Source organism: Macrobrachium rosenbergii, chromosome 8, assembly GCF_040412425.1.
Source record: "Macrobrachium rosenbergii isolate ZJJX-2024 chromosome 8, ASM4041242v1, whole genome shotgun sequence".
Classification (NCBI taxonomy): domain Eukaryota; kingdom Metazoa; phylum Arthropoda; class Malacostraca; order Decapoda; family Palaemonidae; genus Macrobrachium; species Macrobrachium rosenbergii.
Window position 1 is genome coordinate 46,050,850 of NC_089748.1, and position 20,248 is coordinate 46,071,097.

General features: G+C 39.5%; 2 protein-coding genes across 2 annotated transcripts; both read right to left on the reverse strand.

The window, feature by feature from the left end:
• Nucleotides 1-4,397: 4,397 nt before the first annotated feature.
• On the reverse strand, nt 4,398-10,600 carry LOC136841260 (ionotropic receptor 21a-like). Its single transcript, XM_067108264.1, has 6 exons — nt 10,451-10,600; nt 8,336-8,516; nt 7,563-7,750; nt 5,534-5,936; nt 5,103-5,250; nt 4,398-4,557 (listed from the first exon to the last, which is right to left on the reverse strand). The coding sequence occupies exons 1-5, from the start codon at nt 10,594-10,596 to the stop codon at nt 5,116-5,118; spliced, it is 1,053 nt and encodes a 350-aa protein (XP_066964365.1). The 5' UTR covers nt 10,597-10,600; the 3' UTR covers nt 4,398-4,557; nt 5,103-5,115.
• A 2,216-nt stretch (nt 10,601-12,816) lies between these two features.
• On the reverse strand, nt 12,817-18,080 carry LOC136841133 (uncharacterized). The gene is made up of 2 exons (XM_067108179.1): nt 17,571-18,080; nt 12,817-13,232 (listed from the first exon to the last, which is right to left on the reverse strand). The coding sequence occupies exons 1-2, from the start codon at nt 17,908-17,910 to the stop codon at nt 12,817-12,819; spliced, it is 756 nt and encodes a 251-aa protein (XP_066964280.1). The 5' UTR covers nt 17,911-18,080.
• Nucleotides 18,081-20,248: the final 2,168 nt, after the last annotated feature.

Below are 20,248 nucleotides of genomic sequence, written 5' to 3' on the forward strand. Positions count from 1 at the left end.
CTTTGGCAAACAATGCAGTCTCCTTCTATGAGCCGATAAAGAAGAACAGAACTGACTTCTTCAGGCAAGAAGCTGCTCCTGTAGAACAGTCAAAGCAGAAACTTCTGAAGGAGGATTGCCAGCTTTTCTCAAAAATGACCCATATCCTATCAGAGCCAGCCGTGAATGTGATCTGCAGAATTCTTCCAGCACGATCAGCATTTCCCAGCTTCCACCCATGAGTGAGAAATTCAGTGGGCTGTCGCATGTCAAGTCTCCAGCTGACCTCAGTCCTCAGAGTCATGTACACAGAACAAGAACCAAAGACTGAGTGTCCTCATTGTAGATGGATCAGCTTTTGGTCATGCCATACTGCAAAGAGAGAAAAGACCTTTGGGGGCTGTACGCTTTGCGACCTGTGATACAATCCTATAAACTAAGTACACATCATCACATCTTGTATTTGATGTATGCAATACATCCCCTCAAAGCTGAGACCAGGCTCCAACGTGGTCAAGGGAGAGGAAGGCGCAGGTGACAGACAAGAACACAATTCCATCCAATCATGCAATTTCCTAAGACACGATGCCAACAAGACAGAGTTGTCCAGTTCTTGGCAGACAAATTGCCCAGATGTCTGCCACAAATGGTATGTTGTTGCCCACGAAAGGGTCTGCTGTCTCAGCACTCCTGAGCTAGTCTTCAGGGACTGGAAAAGTGCTCTCATGAGAAGCTGACACCTGCATCTTTCTCCATGCCAAATATGCCACAGAACATGGAGCCAAGACCATCACGGTTAAACAATGACACAGATGTTCTGTCGTTGCAGCAGTGCTTTCTCCACCTCACAATCTTAGGGCTAGAGAAGCTATGGGTGGCATTTGGCCAAGGCCAGAGCCTGCGCCTGGATTGTTGTGCATGACTTGTGCAACTCTCTCTGGTGCCAGGAGAAGGTGAATGGTATGCTCTTCTTCCATGGTTCACAGGCTGTGATACAGTGTCAACCTTCCGGAGCAAGGGCAAGAAGACGCCTGGCAGACATGGAACATCACCAGAGGCCTCCACTGTGTTCTCAAACTGAGTCACTACCCTCTCAGAGTGGAAGAGAGTGACCTGAAGGTCCTGGAGAGGTTTGTCATGCACTTATGCCCTGAAGATCCACACTGCTGGCACTGTGGATGAGGCTAGACTTGATATGTTGCCAGAAAACAAAAGGGCATATGAGGCCATCCCACCAACCAGGAGCTCTCCTCCAACACACTGGCGTGCTCACGTACCCAGGCTGGCTGTTGTGTGTGGGGCAGGCCCCCAGTGTCAGCCACAGCCAGAGGGACCCTGCTGAGTGGGGGATGGCAAAGTCTGGTGAAGCATGGCAAGTCCTCTGGACAACCAACTGCCCTTAGCCAAGAGTTGCCAACAGCTTACCAAATGGGATGCAAAGCAGGCTGTCGGGGAAAGGGTGCAAGAGTCTAAGCTGGTCTTCCCCTGCACAGCTCTGTGCACTTGCAAATGTGAAGTCTGATAAATGTGCCCCTCTCTTCAGTAGATAATCTAGCTTGAGCATCCAACGGTCATGCTGCCTACCTTCTTATCCTCGAATTTTTCAAAGGTGTAGGTTGAGACCTATACATAGATTGGCTGCGTTAGTCCGTTGTATTTCTCTTTTTTCTTTTATGGTTACAGTCTTAGACACAATGTTGTATGTGACCCATACCATTACTATTTCAGTTGAAAATAGCATATTAGTTAAACTGTCTGATCACATGAATATACCATTAAATAAAAACAGTTGGTTCTATGTCTGCTAGCGCTGTGGATAGAAAAACTTTTATGGCAACCATTTTGTACATGCATCTTGAATTACAATTCATTTATAAGGGTTTTCAATAAAATGTGTGGTATGGAACATTTTTATAACCTAAAAGTCGAGTTTTAAAAAAAAACTGGAATATTCCATCCAATAGATGCTCCCAAACAGTGAATCTCAGCATAGATGGCGGCCATTTTGAAAAATAGCCGCCATCTTGATTTTCAGGTAGCCAGCGCCCTTTTCTAAAGAGCGTAGTCTTAGAAATTTGTGCAAATTTCCATGCTTGTTTCACTATCTGAACGATTTTTACAGCAATCTGCTGCACTAAAAGCCCAAGCGCCACCAAAATAAGCAATAAATTCTGTCATTACTATGTTCTGCCCTTACACTTTTTCAGGTCTCTGCAAAGGAAAGTGTAATAAGATATTCAATTAATTCTTTACCGACAAATGCTTGAAGTACCCAGAGTACTATCATACAGACATATCTCGACTCCCAACGAACATTATTTGAGGCTTGCAGATATGTATTTCATTACCGAAAATTGGTTCAGCAGAGAACGCAATGCTTACGTCTTATTACGCTAATCTGAAAAAGAAAGTTAACGTTTACTGACCAAAGTTAAAAGCACCCAGTACAAACCATATCTCAACTACTATCGAACATTATTTGAGACTTCATATGCGTTTCAATACCGAAAAAATTGGTTCGGTAGAGAACGCATAATATTTGCAATTTCATTAAGCTAATTGAGTGGAAATGAGGTAGCAAAAGCAATATTTAAGTCTTTTATGCTACACAGAATAGGAAGGTTTTACCATGATACAGACATCTCAAATCCTATCAAAACATCATTTGAGACTTTCAGATATGCATACACTACCAAAAACGTCGGCCCAGTAGCGAACACAATATTTTTCGTTATTACGCTATTTGGAAAAGGAAAGTTAACCTTTACCAACAACAGTTGAAGTACACAAAGTGTCATCATACAGACTTGTCTCAAATCCTATCAGACATTAATTGAGACTTGTGGATAAGCATTTCATTACCATAAATATTGATTCGGCAACGAGCACAATGCTTACGTTTTATTAAGTTAACCGGTCAAGTTGGTAACGAGGTAAACTACGCTACCGGTAGTTAACCAATTTGATTGCAAATTCGCTACTGTAGCGAAAAATGATAAATTTTAATCAGATCTCAAAAACAAACAATAAAATACTGGTTCTGAAAGCTGCAGGCTTGAAGGTTACTCGAAATCAGTGATAATACGTCACCAAAATCCGGTCTCTGACCGGCAAATATCAGAACAAAGCTGACATCAGCACTTGGTGTTGACTCGAGCGCCGGCATTAACAGAATGATGTTGTCTGCTAGTAGTTCCTGGTATTCCCGTTAGTGGGCGGGACCAGTCACCTGCACTATACTTTGAGGAGTTACCCGCGAAATTTTTAATGTAAGCTTCCGTGCAAGGAAACTATTGGGTATGTAATTACTTAGTAAGTCACTTGTATAAAATCCCTATTTAAACAGTTTTTAAATACTGTTCTCTTCAACAACACAAAGAACATATAAGTTTAAAATGGGATTCGTGCTTTTTTGTAATACGGAACTACGTAGCGGAAATAATATGGAAATATATATGACACAGTAAGTCGTAGACTGCCAATACAATATCTTGAGCCTAAAAGCATTTCTTTTTTTAAACTTTAAACTTTGTTCTTTAATGGGTATACTCAAGTCATTTCACGAGCAATTTTTATTTTTTTTAACTTGTTGCATTTTTCTACCTTGTGTGTGCTTTTATTGAAAAAACTACAAACCTTTGGCTGTCATATGATTTTAAAGTCAAATCACAAATTTTTCAAGGTATGAAATCAAATCGGTTAACAGATATGTGCTAGATGAACCCTATTCGAATGGAATTAGCCCACAAAAAGGGGCACTGACTTGTAACTCAAGCTTCCAGAAAATATGGTGTCCATTTGAAAGAAATTACAGAGGGGAATAAGAAATACAGAAAGAAGAGATCAGTTAATAGAAAAGAAATGAAGTGGATTAACAAGTTAACAAATAAGCAAATAAAAATGTGAGGAAATTATTAAAATACAGGAGATGACGGTAGTAGTGCGTTGCATCTTCACTTAAACTGTTAAGGTTCCAATTGCACAAGGGTTGTTCTAGTTTATAATTTACGGGCAACACAGAGTACGCCCCCCAAAACAAACCCACTCAACATATACTGGTGAACTACTCTTTGAACTGGTCATGATTTTCCATAACTGCTGTTCTAAATTTGGTGCTACTTTGTCTCGTTACCTACGAATCACCTACTCCAAGGTGCTAGTACTAAACATCGTATAGTAAAATTAAAGAAGACGGCTGCACCAAGATATAATTTACTAATATAACTTGTGGACCACACAATATAGAAATAAGCTTATGTAACACTTTGATCTCCGAGGGGCTAGTACTAAACACAGCGTCTCAAGGAGCTTCCGCCACGTTTAGTACTAGCACCTCGGAGTAGGTGACGCGTAGATAATAGGCCAAAGTAGCACCCTAAATTTATAGGGTATTTCAAAGAAAACGGAACCATCCTGTAAATATATATTTTAATTTTGTACAGAATACATTGTTCCATTAATACAATCTCTATCATTTTGAAAACACTAATAATCAAGCTCAAGAAATTACCCAGTAACAATGATTAGACACATTTTCGTAATATTGGTCAACTTCTGAATCCTCAAGTGTAACATGAGCTGGAAGAAAGAAAAGAACCTTTGATGACAACAATCATACGGTGCTACTTTGGCTTGTTATCTACACGTCACCTACTCCGAGGTGCTAGTACTAACCACCGTATGGTAAATGTCAAGTACACGGCCGCATGAAGATATCATTCATTAATATAATTTTTGTTGAACACACAATATAGCAATGGGTATATAATACTTTGATCCCCAAGGGGCTAGTACTAAACACGGCTTCCCATTGAGCTTCTGCCATGTTTAGTACTAGCACCTTGGAGTAGGTGATGCGTAGATAACAAGCAATGTATCACCCAATCGTACTTCGTTTGTTCCTGAAACTGAAAACTTTCCTCTGAATATAAACTTGAAAATGACCCTCCTTCTTTCATTATCATTAGGACGGATTAAATCTTAATATGAACTGAGCAAATAACTGGGAAGACCTGCAGAAAAGAACAAGTTTATCTTTATTACTCAGAGCTATCATATACTAGAAAGAAATTCTCGCTTCCCTCCACTGATCAAGTCTCTATGAAGAAAGTCGAACTGTTTACCTTTTTCCTTTTTTCACGACAGAGCTCCGCGCGGGAGAATGTATTCCCCGCAAAAGCACAACAAGGAAATGTAGACTCCTCCAATGAACATGTAAAAAGGCCCCTGGAGATGGGATAGTGAAAAGGCCTGTAGGCCTACGCTCCTCTCCTGTGAAGAAAAAATATTAAACTATTCAATGACTTTCGAAAGAAAAGCCCACTGACATTAAGAAATTCTCATGTAACCTGCAACAGACTCTTAATCTGTATATCCTCAAATTGGTAGTTGATAAAACTAACATAACCTGTCAGATTGAGTGTCTTTGTGTAAGACGGCTGACTACAAAATAACAAAAATGTCAAGGTATCGTACTGACAGTTTCATGACATGAAACGAAAGAAGAATAAAATATCATCAAACTAACATAACTGAGAAAGGAAAATCTCCCCACCTCGCTAAGGTTGTCCTTGAACTCATTCACTGTGTCGTAGTACCATTTTTGAATGAGGCCTGATTCTGTCAAGCGCTGCAGTCCTACGTCGATCTTGTACCGCCAGGGAGAATGTTTATACATCAGGAACACGAGGTACCCTGGATACAGTCTTTCTTTCATTCTGTAGGTCACAGAGCCATGGCCGAGAATGTTGTAGAAGATCTGGATGAAAGAATAAGTGTCAAAGTGGGCATGGGTGCCGTTCAGCACCCTGTAAACGCAAGGTTCGATGCCGCCCCAGAAATAAAAGGTTAGGTTCAGAGGCACTAGGTCTAACTTTCGTCCAAGTTTGGCTAGGACTGGATGGTCGGACGTTCTCAAGGCATCAGGCGCAGGGTCGCCATAGTCTAGCGCACAAAGCCTGCGAAATGAAAAAGGGAAATTGTAACATGACTCCAGGTCTTTAAAACATGTTCAAGCATTTCTTTTAGTAAAAAAGGAGACAAGAGTTAAAACTGTGATTCAACTATAGACCAGATATATCATAACTTCAAACAGCTTCGTGGAAGTTCTACAAATGATTAATGTGAACTTATTCACTCCTTACCGTTAACAATTCAGCAGTCTCCCCACATTCATAAATCTATCTATCTATCTATCTATATATCTCGGTAATTGGGCGGCTACTTGGAAATCTTGGCTTAATGACGAATAATATTGCCTAGACCAGGAAGAACAGTCTTTATTATACAGGCTTTCGCGGTATAAAACCTCATCATCAGGCTGAAAACTCGACAAGGATGAGAGTCAATGGAATTACAATAAAATGAATTGTCATAATAAATCTTCAGCAAAAATACTAACCAAATATATAAAACGAACAGTATTTTGTTTACATTTCACCTTATTTTTATATTTTCATGTTTGTGTTCGTTTTCAATTTTCGTTATTTTGCGTCTCACCCTTTAAGTTTGAATTTACTGTTCGTTTTATATACTTGGTTAGTATTTTTGCTGAAGATTTATTATGACAATTCATTTTATTGTAATTTCATTGATTCTCATCCCTGTCGGTTTTTCAGCCTGATGATGAGGTTTTATACCTCAAAAGCTCTTATAATAAAGAATGTTCTTCCTGGTCTTGGCAATATTATTCATTATTAAGCTATATATACTGTATATATATAGTCTTTGGTTCTTGCAAATGTAAGTTATAATGAAACCCACATGGAATGGAATATGCCTTCATGGTTAAAAGTTTTGTAGATAAGGAAGAACTGTATATACGAGGTATGACATTAATAAAAATCTATATATATATATATATATATATATATATATATATATATATATATATATATATATATATATATATATATATATATGCAATAATATTCTACGGGAATGAGCCATATGCCTCCATGAGAATAGCTAAGATCCACGAATACTTAAAACCCCTCTAAAAACACTTAGAACTGCCGATTTTGATAGTTCAGACACAAAAAAACTCTAAAAATGCTTATACCTATGTATTTTATTGGTTTTATCACAAAATGTGCATTTAGTCATGAAAATAAAAATACACAGTAATTGGTGAATGACTTTCAAATGAAAATACCTTGAATGGGCGAATTTTCCGCGAATAATGTGTATATGCGTTCCACAGAGAAATCCGCAAATAGGTGAGTCCACGAATTGTGAGACCGCAAATACAGGGGTTATATGAAATCAAAACAATCCATAAAACACTACATACTGGTACATATTGCAGCCATTTATTTCAGATACCAAACTTCTGTATTCCTGATCACTGGTGAAATGTGGACGATTGTTGAGTATGAAAGGTCGGAATGACGCTGGTGGGAGCTAACAAGGACCAAAATACAAGGGAATGACCTCTTTACATCTCAGGTCAACCAACTTGACATATACCATCCACGTCGTGTTGCCACACTTGCATGTGCCACATAAATAACCCTGTCACTTACTGACTCTCCACATTTCACCAGTGACTGGGAATACAGAAGTTTTCAGTATCTATTATTTACCTGTAATCACTGTCGGCCAGTTCTTGCAGTGTCTCAATCTTCTTCGGAAACACAGGGATGGAGAGCACTGCAATCAGGTTGCTCGTGTAGCAAATATTCAGAATCCAAGAAGCTACTGACCATATCAACAGGAACAACCGAATACGCCACGGCTCAGGCATCACATCTGATGAACGTGCCAGCAGGCACTGTAGAACGAATAAATAAACATGTAAATAAAGTAGTTTAACCCTTGTTCCACTCGCCTAAACAGCGATTGGTCTCAATCGACCCAATAGCTTCAGCATAGATGCTCTCAGCACCTACTCTCTGAGCCTCAGCAATCCTACTCCCTTCCAGCAGCATATTTTATAGATCTTCAGCTGGATTAGTCCTCTCTCCTTAAGGGCCATAGTAAAACACGTCATAAATATATGTCGGCAACTCATTGCACTCATATTACAAACAGCTTGTATACAAATTAATGACTTATGGGTAGCCTTAACCAGTGCTTTATACAGTTATCCAGCACTCCAGCATTTGCAAAAGGTTCATTCTCCATTTACAATCACTTATTTTCTACCTATTTGTGATATGTATGTGATAAGTTGCCGATATGTGTTTATTTGTATCTGCCACTATCATCTCCATGAATGTTAGCATATAGTTTCTCATCTGACGTGTTCTTTTGCAGTTTCTCGAATGTGACTAAACAAGATACACATCTTCAAGTCAGAGGCTGAAGCCTGTATTCCATAAGAAATGTGCTTAATTAACAGAAAAAGAAAGACTACCTGAAAAATGGAGATCGCATTGTTGAAGAGAGACTTCTCATACTCGCGATAAAGGAGATGGTACGCTATCGAAGCGAAGAGGGCGGACACGACCGTGGCAATCCAAACAGATACATCAAACGGATACAGGATGTTTTTCCACCTGGGAAGAAGTGGAGGAACCTGAAGCATAATCCCATACCTGAAAATGTATCAAAAAAGCCAAAGAATAAGATAAAAATAAAGCAATACTTTTACCTGATACTGTATATTGAAGAATCTTGTCATTGTAGTTCATGTCAGACAGCGTCCACATTACAGTGAAACATGCCATTGACATACGTCAGCAACTTATTGCATACGTGTCATAAACACATGTTGGCAACTTATTGCATGTCATAAACACACCAGCAACTTATTGCATACATGCCATAGACAAATGTTGGCAGCTTACTGCATATGTCATAAACACACACCAGCAACTTACTGTATACATGTTGCAATGGGAGATACCCTCCCCAAGTCAACTCGCCTTGCAAGAACCTTGTCTTCAAAGAACTTAAAGTAAAGTAAATTCATTTTCAAAGAACTAAAAGTAAAGTAAAATCATTTTATCTCACTACTGACACTAACAGTTAGTTGTGGAGAAATTGCTTCTTCTCTAAAGCTCTTATTATTCCCTTGGCAGCCTTTTATTTTTCCTTCACCGAACGTGTGACTGCATTAAAACCCTTTCCAGGACACTACACCGCCCGTGGAGACAGGGTCCACTCGTCTGATAGCCGCAGGCACTACTTAAAGGCATCCCTGAGCCAGCGCTGTGTGAGGCACTAATCCTGGCGACTGGACAGCACACCAAAGTGGAAGTTGGATGGACCATGTGGCACCAGGAAAACCACAAGGTCAGGGCATTTATCACACGGTCAGCAAAGCTACCCATGAGGTCATGATAGAAAACAGGATACCTGGGAGAATGGGAAAATTTACCCGAAAGGCATAAAAGGCACACCTGGACACAACTCCAACCCATACTATCCCTCTTTAACCTCTGCTCCTTCAGAGCCTGTCCCCCCACCCCTGTGGCTGCATACTCTGTCCAGTATCTTCCAGTGCCAATTCTCAGTTCCTTCCTCCCACTCCATTCATTGGTACAGCTGGACTCATCTCCTCGGAATATGACGGAGTTTTCTCGCTGTGGATCCTCTGCTTCGATTGTGCTTAACTGCCGTGCCCAACCACTGCAATCTACTCTTCAGTGCCCTTGAAGTGAAGTCCCAGCACCTCAGTTATCATCTTGTCATCTTAATTTCGTGTTCTGGCAGCACCCCATTTACCTGCCTTAATTATTCCCCATCTTCTGATTATGTTATTGTAAATATATGTGATTTTAGACATCCTAAGAGTTTATCTCAAATTCCCTTTCCAGTAAGGCCCTCAGCTTATTACCTTTTCTTCTTATGTTCTACCAGACCATGCATTTTTAGCGAGACCATCGTCATCCCTTGTGGTAAGTTCCTTCCCCCTAGTTTAGAACATAAAAAATGTCATAAATACATGTTGGTAACTTATTGCATACGTGTCATAAACACATAGCAATTTATTGCATACATGTCATGGACATATTTTGGCAACTTATTGCATTTGTCATAAACACATCACCAGCTTATTGTATACAAGCCATAAACACATGATGACAACTTATTGCATATATATCACACAGTCCACAGCTGTAAGAGTAGAATGAACTTTGTACCGGTACGTCGCTTATTTGTATCCAGGCTGTTTGTGATATGTGTGCGATGAGTTGACGACGCATGCTTACGACACGTTTTACTACAGTGTGGACGCACCCTTGTCGGAATGGAATATAGAGTTTAGGCCAAAGCCCAAGCACTGGGACCTATGAGGCCATTCAGCGCTGGAAAGGAAATTGAGAGTAGGTAGATTTGAATGATGTAACAGGAGAAAAACCTCGCAGTTGCACTATGAAACAATTGTTAGGAGAGGGTGGATAGCAAGGTGGAAGAAGTATATGAATGGAGGTACAGTAAAAGGAATGAAAGGGCTTGTAGCTAGGGGCCGAAGGGACGCTGCAAAGAACTTTAGTTCCACAAAGCACAGTGAGTGAACACTGACCCTTCCAGAAGATATGGAACTGTCATGTGATATGCTCGCAGCCTCTCCGGAGTCATCAACCCGAAATTGATGAAGATGTCGTTCTTGCCTTCCTTCACAGGCTCAAGCACGTCAGTCCAGCTCACGTCAACTGAAAGAGAGAGCATAAATCAACAAGATAAACAGCATAAACGGAGCTTCCAAACTTACAACGGTACTGAACAAGACTCTCTTACTGTAAGGTTGTTGTGCGCTTATTAATAATATCATGATTACTATTTTTTTTTTTTTGGGTGTGCCACCATTGTAGATGTGATAAATTCTTTTGATAAATCTCTTGAATTAAATCTCAAGTGCAAAGTACATGTTAGTTTAGGTTAGGACCTACGTGGAATGGGATGGAATATAGACTTTAGGCCAAAGGCCAAGCGCTGGGACCTATGAGGTCATTCAGTGCTGAAAGGAAAATTGAGAGTAAAAGGTTACAAAGGTGTAATAGAAGGAAAAACTCTCAGTTGCACTATGGAATAATCGTTAGGAGAGAGTGGATAGGAAGTGGAAGAAAGATAATATGAATTGAGGTACAGTAAAATGAATGAAAGGGGTTACAGCTAGGAGCCGAAGGGACGCTGCAAAGATACTCTAGTAATGCCTACAGTGCACCTCGTGAGGTGTACTGACGGCACTAACCCCCTACGGGGAGGACCTGTGCGCAACTGCTTGTTAGCAGTGAGATATCTAAAAAATATTCAAGTGCAGACTACTGTATAATATCCTTCACAGACGTTTACCTATCAGAAAGCCAGGCGCCCCCAAAGCGTTTGTTAAGTTGAGGTGCCCATTTTGACCTCGTGATAAATAAACATGCTGCATCAGAATTTGAATCCTCCCGCAAACAAAATTCGGGTGCAACATGGGCAGCCCTCTAAGTTCAGTAGAAGCCAATCTATGTATGGAGTATTTTGAAACTAAAACAGTAAACGCCATAAAACGTACAGGCATGATATGTGGATGCTACTCTAAAGTTTCGAGATAATAGCTGGAGTATTTCAAATTCAAATTCGAATGGGGAAACCCGATAGAATTCCTTTTCTAGAGCTTTTGATAATTAGAGACACGACAGAACACAACTTTGCCGAGTGCAGAAAACCAGCATTTGCACCTTCATATCTTCACTTTTTTAGTTACCACGGCGTTTCTGTTCAGACTGGCGTGGCCAGCAGTTTATTCCTAAGAGTATTAAGGCCTGTCCACACTGGAAAAACATTGTTTGGAAACAAAGTTTGCAAAGGGGTGAGTCATGCTGACTTGCTTCCGGAGTGGCAAATAGATGGAACAGGTTTTAACAATTTCGTTCGAATGTCTGCTCTGAATTTGAAATACCTAAGTACGGATGTAAAAGTGTATATATGTATTTATATACAAACTATACATATATATCCATATATGCATCGCATACATATATATATAAATATATATATATATATATATATATATATATATATATATATATATATATATATATATATATATATATATATATATATATAAACATATACATACATTATACGAATGCATAAACACACAGAAACACTAAACGTTTTCCATTCTGGATGGAAGCAAATATACGGTAAAAAGTGTTTGCAAACATTGTTTCCCATTGTGGACAGGCCTTTACGTATTTGCCCACCCCCCGGAATTCCTGGAATAATAACTTGAACTAATCCGTAAGCAGCTGTCAGCCTTGAGGTATCCTGACCATATAATTGAGAATGGTATCTACGAAGCCTACAGTATATTCTACCGACCTCCTCAAAACATGACTTGGGAGACGCCCAGCAATAAAATCAGAATCCCGCAACTAAACAGTATTAAGACGTTGGGTATCCTTACCTTTTTTTACCTACCTAAATACCCTAGCCGAATCCTTAATTAACGCCCAAAAGAAGCCAGCTCCCAAAGACACAGGGGTATACGAAATTCACACACAAACAGCAAACACACACATACACATATATAGAGATATATACACACACACACATATATATATATATGTGTGTATATATATATATATATATATATATATATATATATATATATATATATATATATAGAGAGAGAGAGAGAGAGAGAGAGAGAGAGAGAGAGAGAGAGAGAGAGAGAGAGAGAGAGAGAGAGAGAAAGGAATCTATGCAAATGAATTAGAATTTGACATAGGAGCATGCAAAATCCACACACACACACTCACACATATATACTTATTAAGAAAGGGCGTGCCTGGAGGTCCACAAAGAACTACTCATTCCCCGGTCACGTTATTCAGACTAAATCCCCAGCGGCTGAGTGACATCGCCCTCCAATATCTGAGGTTCACTCGCAGTTCCCCATCAGAGTCTCACACAGGAACAGAGGCCTGTCGACAGTCTGCGCGAATACTCCGCACGACCGCCGAATTGCTCATATCGTCGTGAAACGGTCGACGAAGAGACGTTTCCAGGTGCTGAAGTCTCGGTGGGTTCCAGGCGCCGAGGTCCAACAAGTGGTCGGCTGCAACGAATGGTTTCCAGGCCCACACCCGGAACAGGGGCCTGCTCTGAGAGTCTGGCTTCCTGGGGGCGTAACAGGGGCAGAGGGAGGCAGCCGAAGGCGTCCTGAAGAGCAAAGGCGTCTGCAGGAGGTTCGTCTTCCTGCAGCCTGGTCGAGGTGGATACGAGGACGACGGCTGAGGTGTTCCAGTTTTCGGGAGGGCTCTGCAGAAGCGACCAGGACTCGTCTTCTGACGCAGCCACCAGCACGATGACACCTGGGAAAAATCATAAATAAACACTGGAACCGTTCCTGACCTCACATTGTTAGGTAAACTTTTCTAAAATGAAAGCTGAACAAAATAACAAGTCACCATTGTATGTTCATTGCGACTTTATTGCTCTGTCCGCAAAATTAATGGCATTAGAATCTGAGCTTGTCACTTCCTATAGATTCTGACATTTCTAGTCACTATCCAACTTTTCGGTCCTCAGTGTAGTAATTTCATTCCAGAGAGAGAACCTTGTTGTCTTTTCTATTCGGGCCTTGATACATATGCGTTCACTCACGTGCGTTCAACTTTATTTATAGTCTTTTATCAGTATTCTGGCCGAACGCCAGTTTCTGTTTTGGTATAGCGCCAAGATTCTTGACTGTGTTCGCGTTGACTTTCGCATCTGTAAATACTCTCTGGTTCCTGAGAGCTTTTCATTGTTGACCTTTGTTCATCTTTTCTATTTCAATGCATTCATTCATGCATTCCTGACGGTGGTCACGCTCAACAACTGCATTACAACTTTTGGTATGCGTCTGTCGCAACGTGAAACTGGAGCCAACCTCAGATAATGCGTATTTTGGATTTTTACTCTAATACAGATAATTAGATGACTGGCTTACTTTACTGGCGCATGATGGCACACAAACTAGACCGTACGGAAGTCTAATCCACCATCTTTCCACTCCAGCACGTAATCCATTATTGCTAAAGCTTCCAGATATTCTAGAAGACTTCTAGAGTATTTATTAAAAAAAATTATCAGCGTCTAACAGAAACATGATTCCCCATCTGTGTGCATTATATATCGGCTCCATCAAATCAATATTTCACTGTACATAACTCTGGTTTATACGATAATTCTCAGCATTTGAATGATTTCCTGACAAAATATTCATTCTAACAACGCGATCTCCGTGGTTAATTTATCAGCAGCTGGTGATTTTTGTGGTTCATTTATCAACGACTGAGTGACTTATGGGGCTAATTTATCACCAACCGGGTGACTTTTGTGGTTTATTTATCAGAGACTGGGTGTTTTTGCAGTAAATCTAACAGTAATTGGGTTATTTTTGCAGTTAATCTATCAGCAATTGGGTTATTTGAGGCTAACTTATCAACGATTGGGGGATTTGTGGTTATCAGTAATTGGGTATTTTTGTGGTTACTTTATCAGCAACTGGGTGATTTGTGGTTAATTTATCAGAATTAGGTAATTTTTGTAGCTAATTTATCAACAATTGGGTGATTTTTAATTTATCAATTCGGTGATTTTTGTGGTTAATTTATCATCAATTTAGTGATTTTTGTGGTTAATTGAACAGCAATTGGGTGACTTTTGTCGTTAATTTTAGCAATTGGGTGATTTTTGAGGTTAACTGAATAGCGATTGGGTGATTTTTGTAGTTAATTTATCATCAATTTGGTGATTTTTGTGGTTAATTTATCAGCAGTTTGGTGATTTTTTGTAGTTAATTGAACAGCAATTGGGTGATTTTTGAGGTTAACTGAATAGCAATTGGGTGATTTCTGAGGTTAACTGAATAGCACTTGGGTGATTTTTGTGGTTATCAGCAATTTTTAGATAACTGATCATCAATTGGGTGGTTGTTGTGGTTAAATGAACAGCAATGGGGTGATTTTTTTGTTAATTTATCAGCAATTGGATGATTTTGTGGTCATCAACACCCGGGTGATCTTTGTAGTTATCAACAATTGGATAGTTTTTGTGGTTAATTGAACAGCATTTGGGTGATTTTTGTGGTTAATTTGTCAACAATTGTGTGATTTTTGTGGTTATCAACATTTGGATGATTTGTGTGGTTAATTGAACAGCAATTGGGTGATTTTTGTGGCACTCAGCAACTGGGTGATTTTTATCGTTATCAGCAACTGGGTGATTTTTGTGGTTAATTTATCAGCAACTGGATAATATTTGTGGTTAACTTATCAGCAACTGTGTCACGTTTGCGGTTATCAGCCACTGGGTCACTTTTGTGGTTAACAGCAACTGGGTGATTTTTGTGGTTAACTGTTCAACGACTGGGTGATTTTTTTTTTTTTTTTTTGTCAACTGGGTGGTTTAAGTGACAATTCCTATTAGTTACAAGGATTCTACTTTTTTCATTACGATTTTCGTTACTACTCTTGAAATGTATTATAAATTATATACATATAGTATATATATATATATATATATATATATATATATATATATATGTATATACCTATATTCAAGCGAATAAAACTTACAAAAAGAATAAATGGAAGAGAGAAATGTGCGTATTTTTCTCCAGAAACTGACGCGTGTGAATCTTAAAACACTCCTTTGACATAAAGATTCCCGCAAGAGGCTTACTGATGTCGCTAAAGCAACAAAAATTAACGGTTCTCACCTTTCCACACTTCTCTCAATGATTTTCGCTACCTTCCTATATCTCCACGAAAACATTTATCTCTGAAAATGACATTTCAATCGCGAAAATCTTCGAAGGGTTAAAACATGGAAAAAGTGCAAGAGTTGTCAATAGATGGCAGAGCTGTCGCTCGAAGCGACCGAAGAGACAGAGTACTTTCCTCTTACCTGTGCCTCCGAAAAACATAACCAGTTGCCTGAAGATTCTTCTCGCCTAATCTGAAAATACCACGGGCAAATCACGCTATGCATGTATCACTGTCATCACCGTATATTCACGTACCTCTCGACTCATTTTTGATCGAGTGACGAGCTTTAGTACCATGAAATTTTCCAAAATCTCGAGTAACTTCAAGCGACACCTTCTCAACCCTTTTGTTTACAAATGCTGCTAGCCTGCTTCTTCCTCTCTCCCCAACTTGCTAGAATTAAGACATATTCCAAGAAGCTTGTCTATTGCTGTCCATTATAGTCATCAGGAACGGAATGAAATATAAAATTTAGGCCAAAGGCCAAGCGCTGAGCCCTACTTCAAAGAACCTTATTATTAGTTTAAGACTACCATCTCTGGAGACGGTCTATTTGAAATATGGGCTCAGTCTAATCGACATTTGTATTGTCGATGCAACTAAAAATCGACTGTCAAATAAGTCCTGTGAAAAGCCCCGTGAGCGAAGAAGCCCGGATTCTTAAAATAGGATTTTTTTTTTTTTGAGATTCTAGATTAAGCTAGCTACATGTCGGCACGGGCTCTTACTTGTCTCTTGCTTCTCGACCAGCACGTAAAATTTGCCGTTCAGGCTCCATAAGGAAAATTGTTATGTAATCTTAACGTGGGGGAAAACTACAGCATTGATATGTAAACAACAGTTTTGCACCCTCAGAAGAGGACATATTCGCATCTAAACTGGTGAGAAAAAAAAAAATTCAATTTCCTTAAGTGAAAAAGTCCCTCAGTTAAATTCTGTATCTTGCTGACAACACAGAATCTAGTCGTGACTCATGAAAATATGTTCTACAAACTCAGTTAGTCTAAATTATTATGTTGAATGTGAATAAGGTCTCATTGCCAGATGTCGCTTTAAAAAAATTAATTAAAAAATTTTAAAAACCAGGATCTGTCCTCGAACATTTTCTAAATTGCGTTTTTTTTTTAAATATGCCTGTTTCAACTTAGGTCACACGATATATTCATAACAAACATATTTCACATACCACCTTCAAATTACTTATTTTCGGCGATGAGAAAATTAATAAGAGGTATAATGTGAGTATATACATACACACACACACATATATAATCTGTATATATATATATATATATATATACATATATATACATATATAATATATATATATATATATATATATATATATATATATATATATGTGTGTGTGTGTGTGTGTGTAGAGTACATGATTTTTAGCAGATCGGTGTTCAACAACCTTAGACATTACAACTGTAACTTCGTGGCTTGTTCTAACATAAAAAATAATAATGAACTTTACTATAGTGTAGGTCTTTGTGATATCATCAGCATTATACTTGTCTAATTAAGCTAACTGAAAGCATAATAAGGTTTTGAATGTTTTGAATCTTAAGTGTCGAATGTTCCACCATGCTTGATTTTACTAAAGCATTTTGTAAGCGATCTTAGCAATGGCACTGATTATTTACCTGCGCCTTCTGGGTACAGAGCGTACCTGTAATTAGTCACCAGCGTCTTAATGACGGTACTTGATGTCTTCGGTGTTTGTAAATGCAGAATATGCTGGGACTAGATATGTAAGGTGATTACCTTCTACGTAATAATCTCCAGAGTTTGGGAAATAAAGCAGGGGCCATTCTTGAAAGATTAAGGCCGCAAGTGCTCAAGTGTCACTTGCAAGAGTCTTTTGGGGCAGAGCAGTACTAATAGACCTACCGACTTTCAGAGGACCGCGTTCCAGTCCACCGCCCCCTCTGTTCCCAGTGCCGTTGGAAGTCTCCACTTCTCCTCCTCCGTCAGGTGACGCCGGCGGAAGGCGCAGAAGTGTGATGGGCCTGTCGATGTGTCCTAAGCTCCCGGGGTCTTGGCCCTCCGGCAGGACAAGGGCAACGCTCTTCTCCCTCAGAGGACCTGTCACCAATTCCCCGACGATCTGGGGAACGAAGGACATGACTCGTTCTTCGTACGAGGAGGAGGCGTCTGAGGGCTCCTGAAGAAGCCTGAGGGCGTATCCCATCGGGAAGAACAAGAATAGACCGAAGTTGAGGAGAGTCATAGCGACGAAGCAATCACTCTGCTCAGCCAAAACAGCAGAAAGGCCTTTTGAACCCTTGGGTGCTCACATAGTCTCACAGAGACAAGGAGAAGCAGGACAGACAGAGAACTGGTTCAACAGCCTTCCGAAATTGGCGGAGGTCTCACCTGGCCCACCTAGCGGGTCCTGGGCTTGCGAGCGACAGAGAACGGGTGCGCTCGGTGTGGGGACAATTATCCCTCCGCTGGAAACTGCCCAATCAATTTGCTCCGTTTCTCGACTTCTGATTGGCTGATGTCAATGAGGCTCTTGGCGCTACTGACTCCATATTTACTATTTATTTTACTGAGACATGAGAGTGCCAGGGGCTTGCTGACATATTTACGAATGGCGATGAATTTGGAATGTCTGTCAGTCAAAGGTTGAAAACTGGAGAGAGAGAGAGAGAGGGGGGGGGGGACGATTCTGTGAATGTTGCAGAAACAACTTAGGAAGATTCGGTGCAAAATAAATCCGTAATACACGGAAATGTACCTCTTTCAAAATTCATTCCGTAATATCTGGAAGTGCAATACATTTTTAATACATTGACTGTGAGGCTTTTTAAAGAAATATTAATAGGTATTGGACAATGCCATATAAATATATATATATATATATATATAATATATAATATATATATATATATATATATATATATATATATATATATATATATATATATATGTATATATATAATTAATGATGAAAAAGAAATTAGGTTGAGCTGGAACATAAAAATATGAATAGTTATTGAAATCATATTCATAGTTATGTCCCACGAGAAAGTTAAGCCTTTGTTAGATGATTTTTTATTTATTCTTCTTCTGTGTAATCGTACTGCGAAGTTGTTACTGTTATTACCTGTAGCGCGTGCTAACTTTATAGAATGACCCAACCACGATATTGATAAGCAAGTTAGAAATGGCTAGAAAAGTCTGCATGTCATTAACAGTAGGACGTTACTTCTTCTTGCAAGCACACTTACGACAGAATGGCATTACTGCTTTGAAACCTGACCTTACTTGAAATTAATCAGGTGTTCATTTAGGCCTAGGGGGATATTCTGTACTGTCAAGACTTGAAGCAAAAGTTCAAAGGCACAATCAATCTGACACCAGTCAATCATATGAAAGACTATGGACTTTAGGCCAAAGGCCGAGCGCTGGGACCTATGAAATCATTCAGCGCTGAAAGGGAAATTGAGAGAAGAAAGGTTTGCCAGGTGTAACAGGGGGAAAACCTTTTGCAGTTGCACTATGAAATAACTGTCAGGAGAGGGTTGAGGAAAGTACTACGGAGGAAAGAGAATATGAGTAGGGGTAAAGTAAAAGAAATGAAAGGGGTTTCAGCTAGGGGCCGAAGGGACGCTGCAACGAATCCCAAGTAGGCTAATGCCTACAGTGCACCACGCGAGGTGCACTGACGGCGCAATCCCCACTCCCTAAGGGGTCAGTCAATGACATTCGAGACTTGATGATAAAATTCGACGTAGAAACAAATGTCATAAAGCGTCCCCCGCTAATCACAAATGGTGATGGTTAAATTTCCTTGTAACAACTGCACCCATTTGAGAAACAATACCGAAAAATCAAAGAAACAGCGAATCGCAAAATGGAAAGTGAGGGAAATGTTTTCATCTAGTGTGCACCAACGTGTAATTAATTGAAGCCTCCTCCCGTCTAAAGGAGTCATTCTACGGATCTGTCTCTCTGATCAACTTGACGGACGTCTCCTCATCACTCGTGCACGAGACTTTCAACCTGTCAGTCGAGGAGCTAAAACGGCGGGAATAATGTAAACACTTCTCCATCTTGCAGAATCTTAGTATTGATTCTCTTTAAAATCGAATCGCTCAAGGAGGTCAGTTTACGAAGGAGCGGCTGAATAAAAGATTCTTTTACATATTTTTTTGGGGGAAAGTACTTTTCTTTTGGTCTACATATCAGACTGCGGGACGAGAAATCCTTTCGGTTGTTTTTGCAAGTTAAAAATTATAATTGTTTCAGAAGATTCGTCTGCCAATATCATGTTTCTTCAGATGACAGTTTCAAAAGATATATCTGTCATCGCATCGTTTCTTCACATGACATTCTGGTTGTGGAAAGGATAACATCATTCCGATGGATTATTGTGATTATTATTTGATGTCACCACTTTCTCGTGATCTTAAATAGAAAAATAAAGACCGCAGTAGTATGTATGCAGTAGATTGCTATATACAGGAAACTTTTGCCAACTTGGTCAGTTGGTCTCTTCAGCCAACATACCTGTTTCAACTTAGTCCACACGATACATTCATAACAAACTTATTTCACAT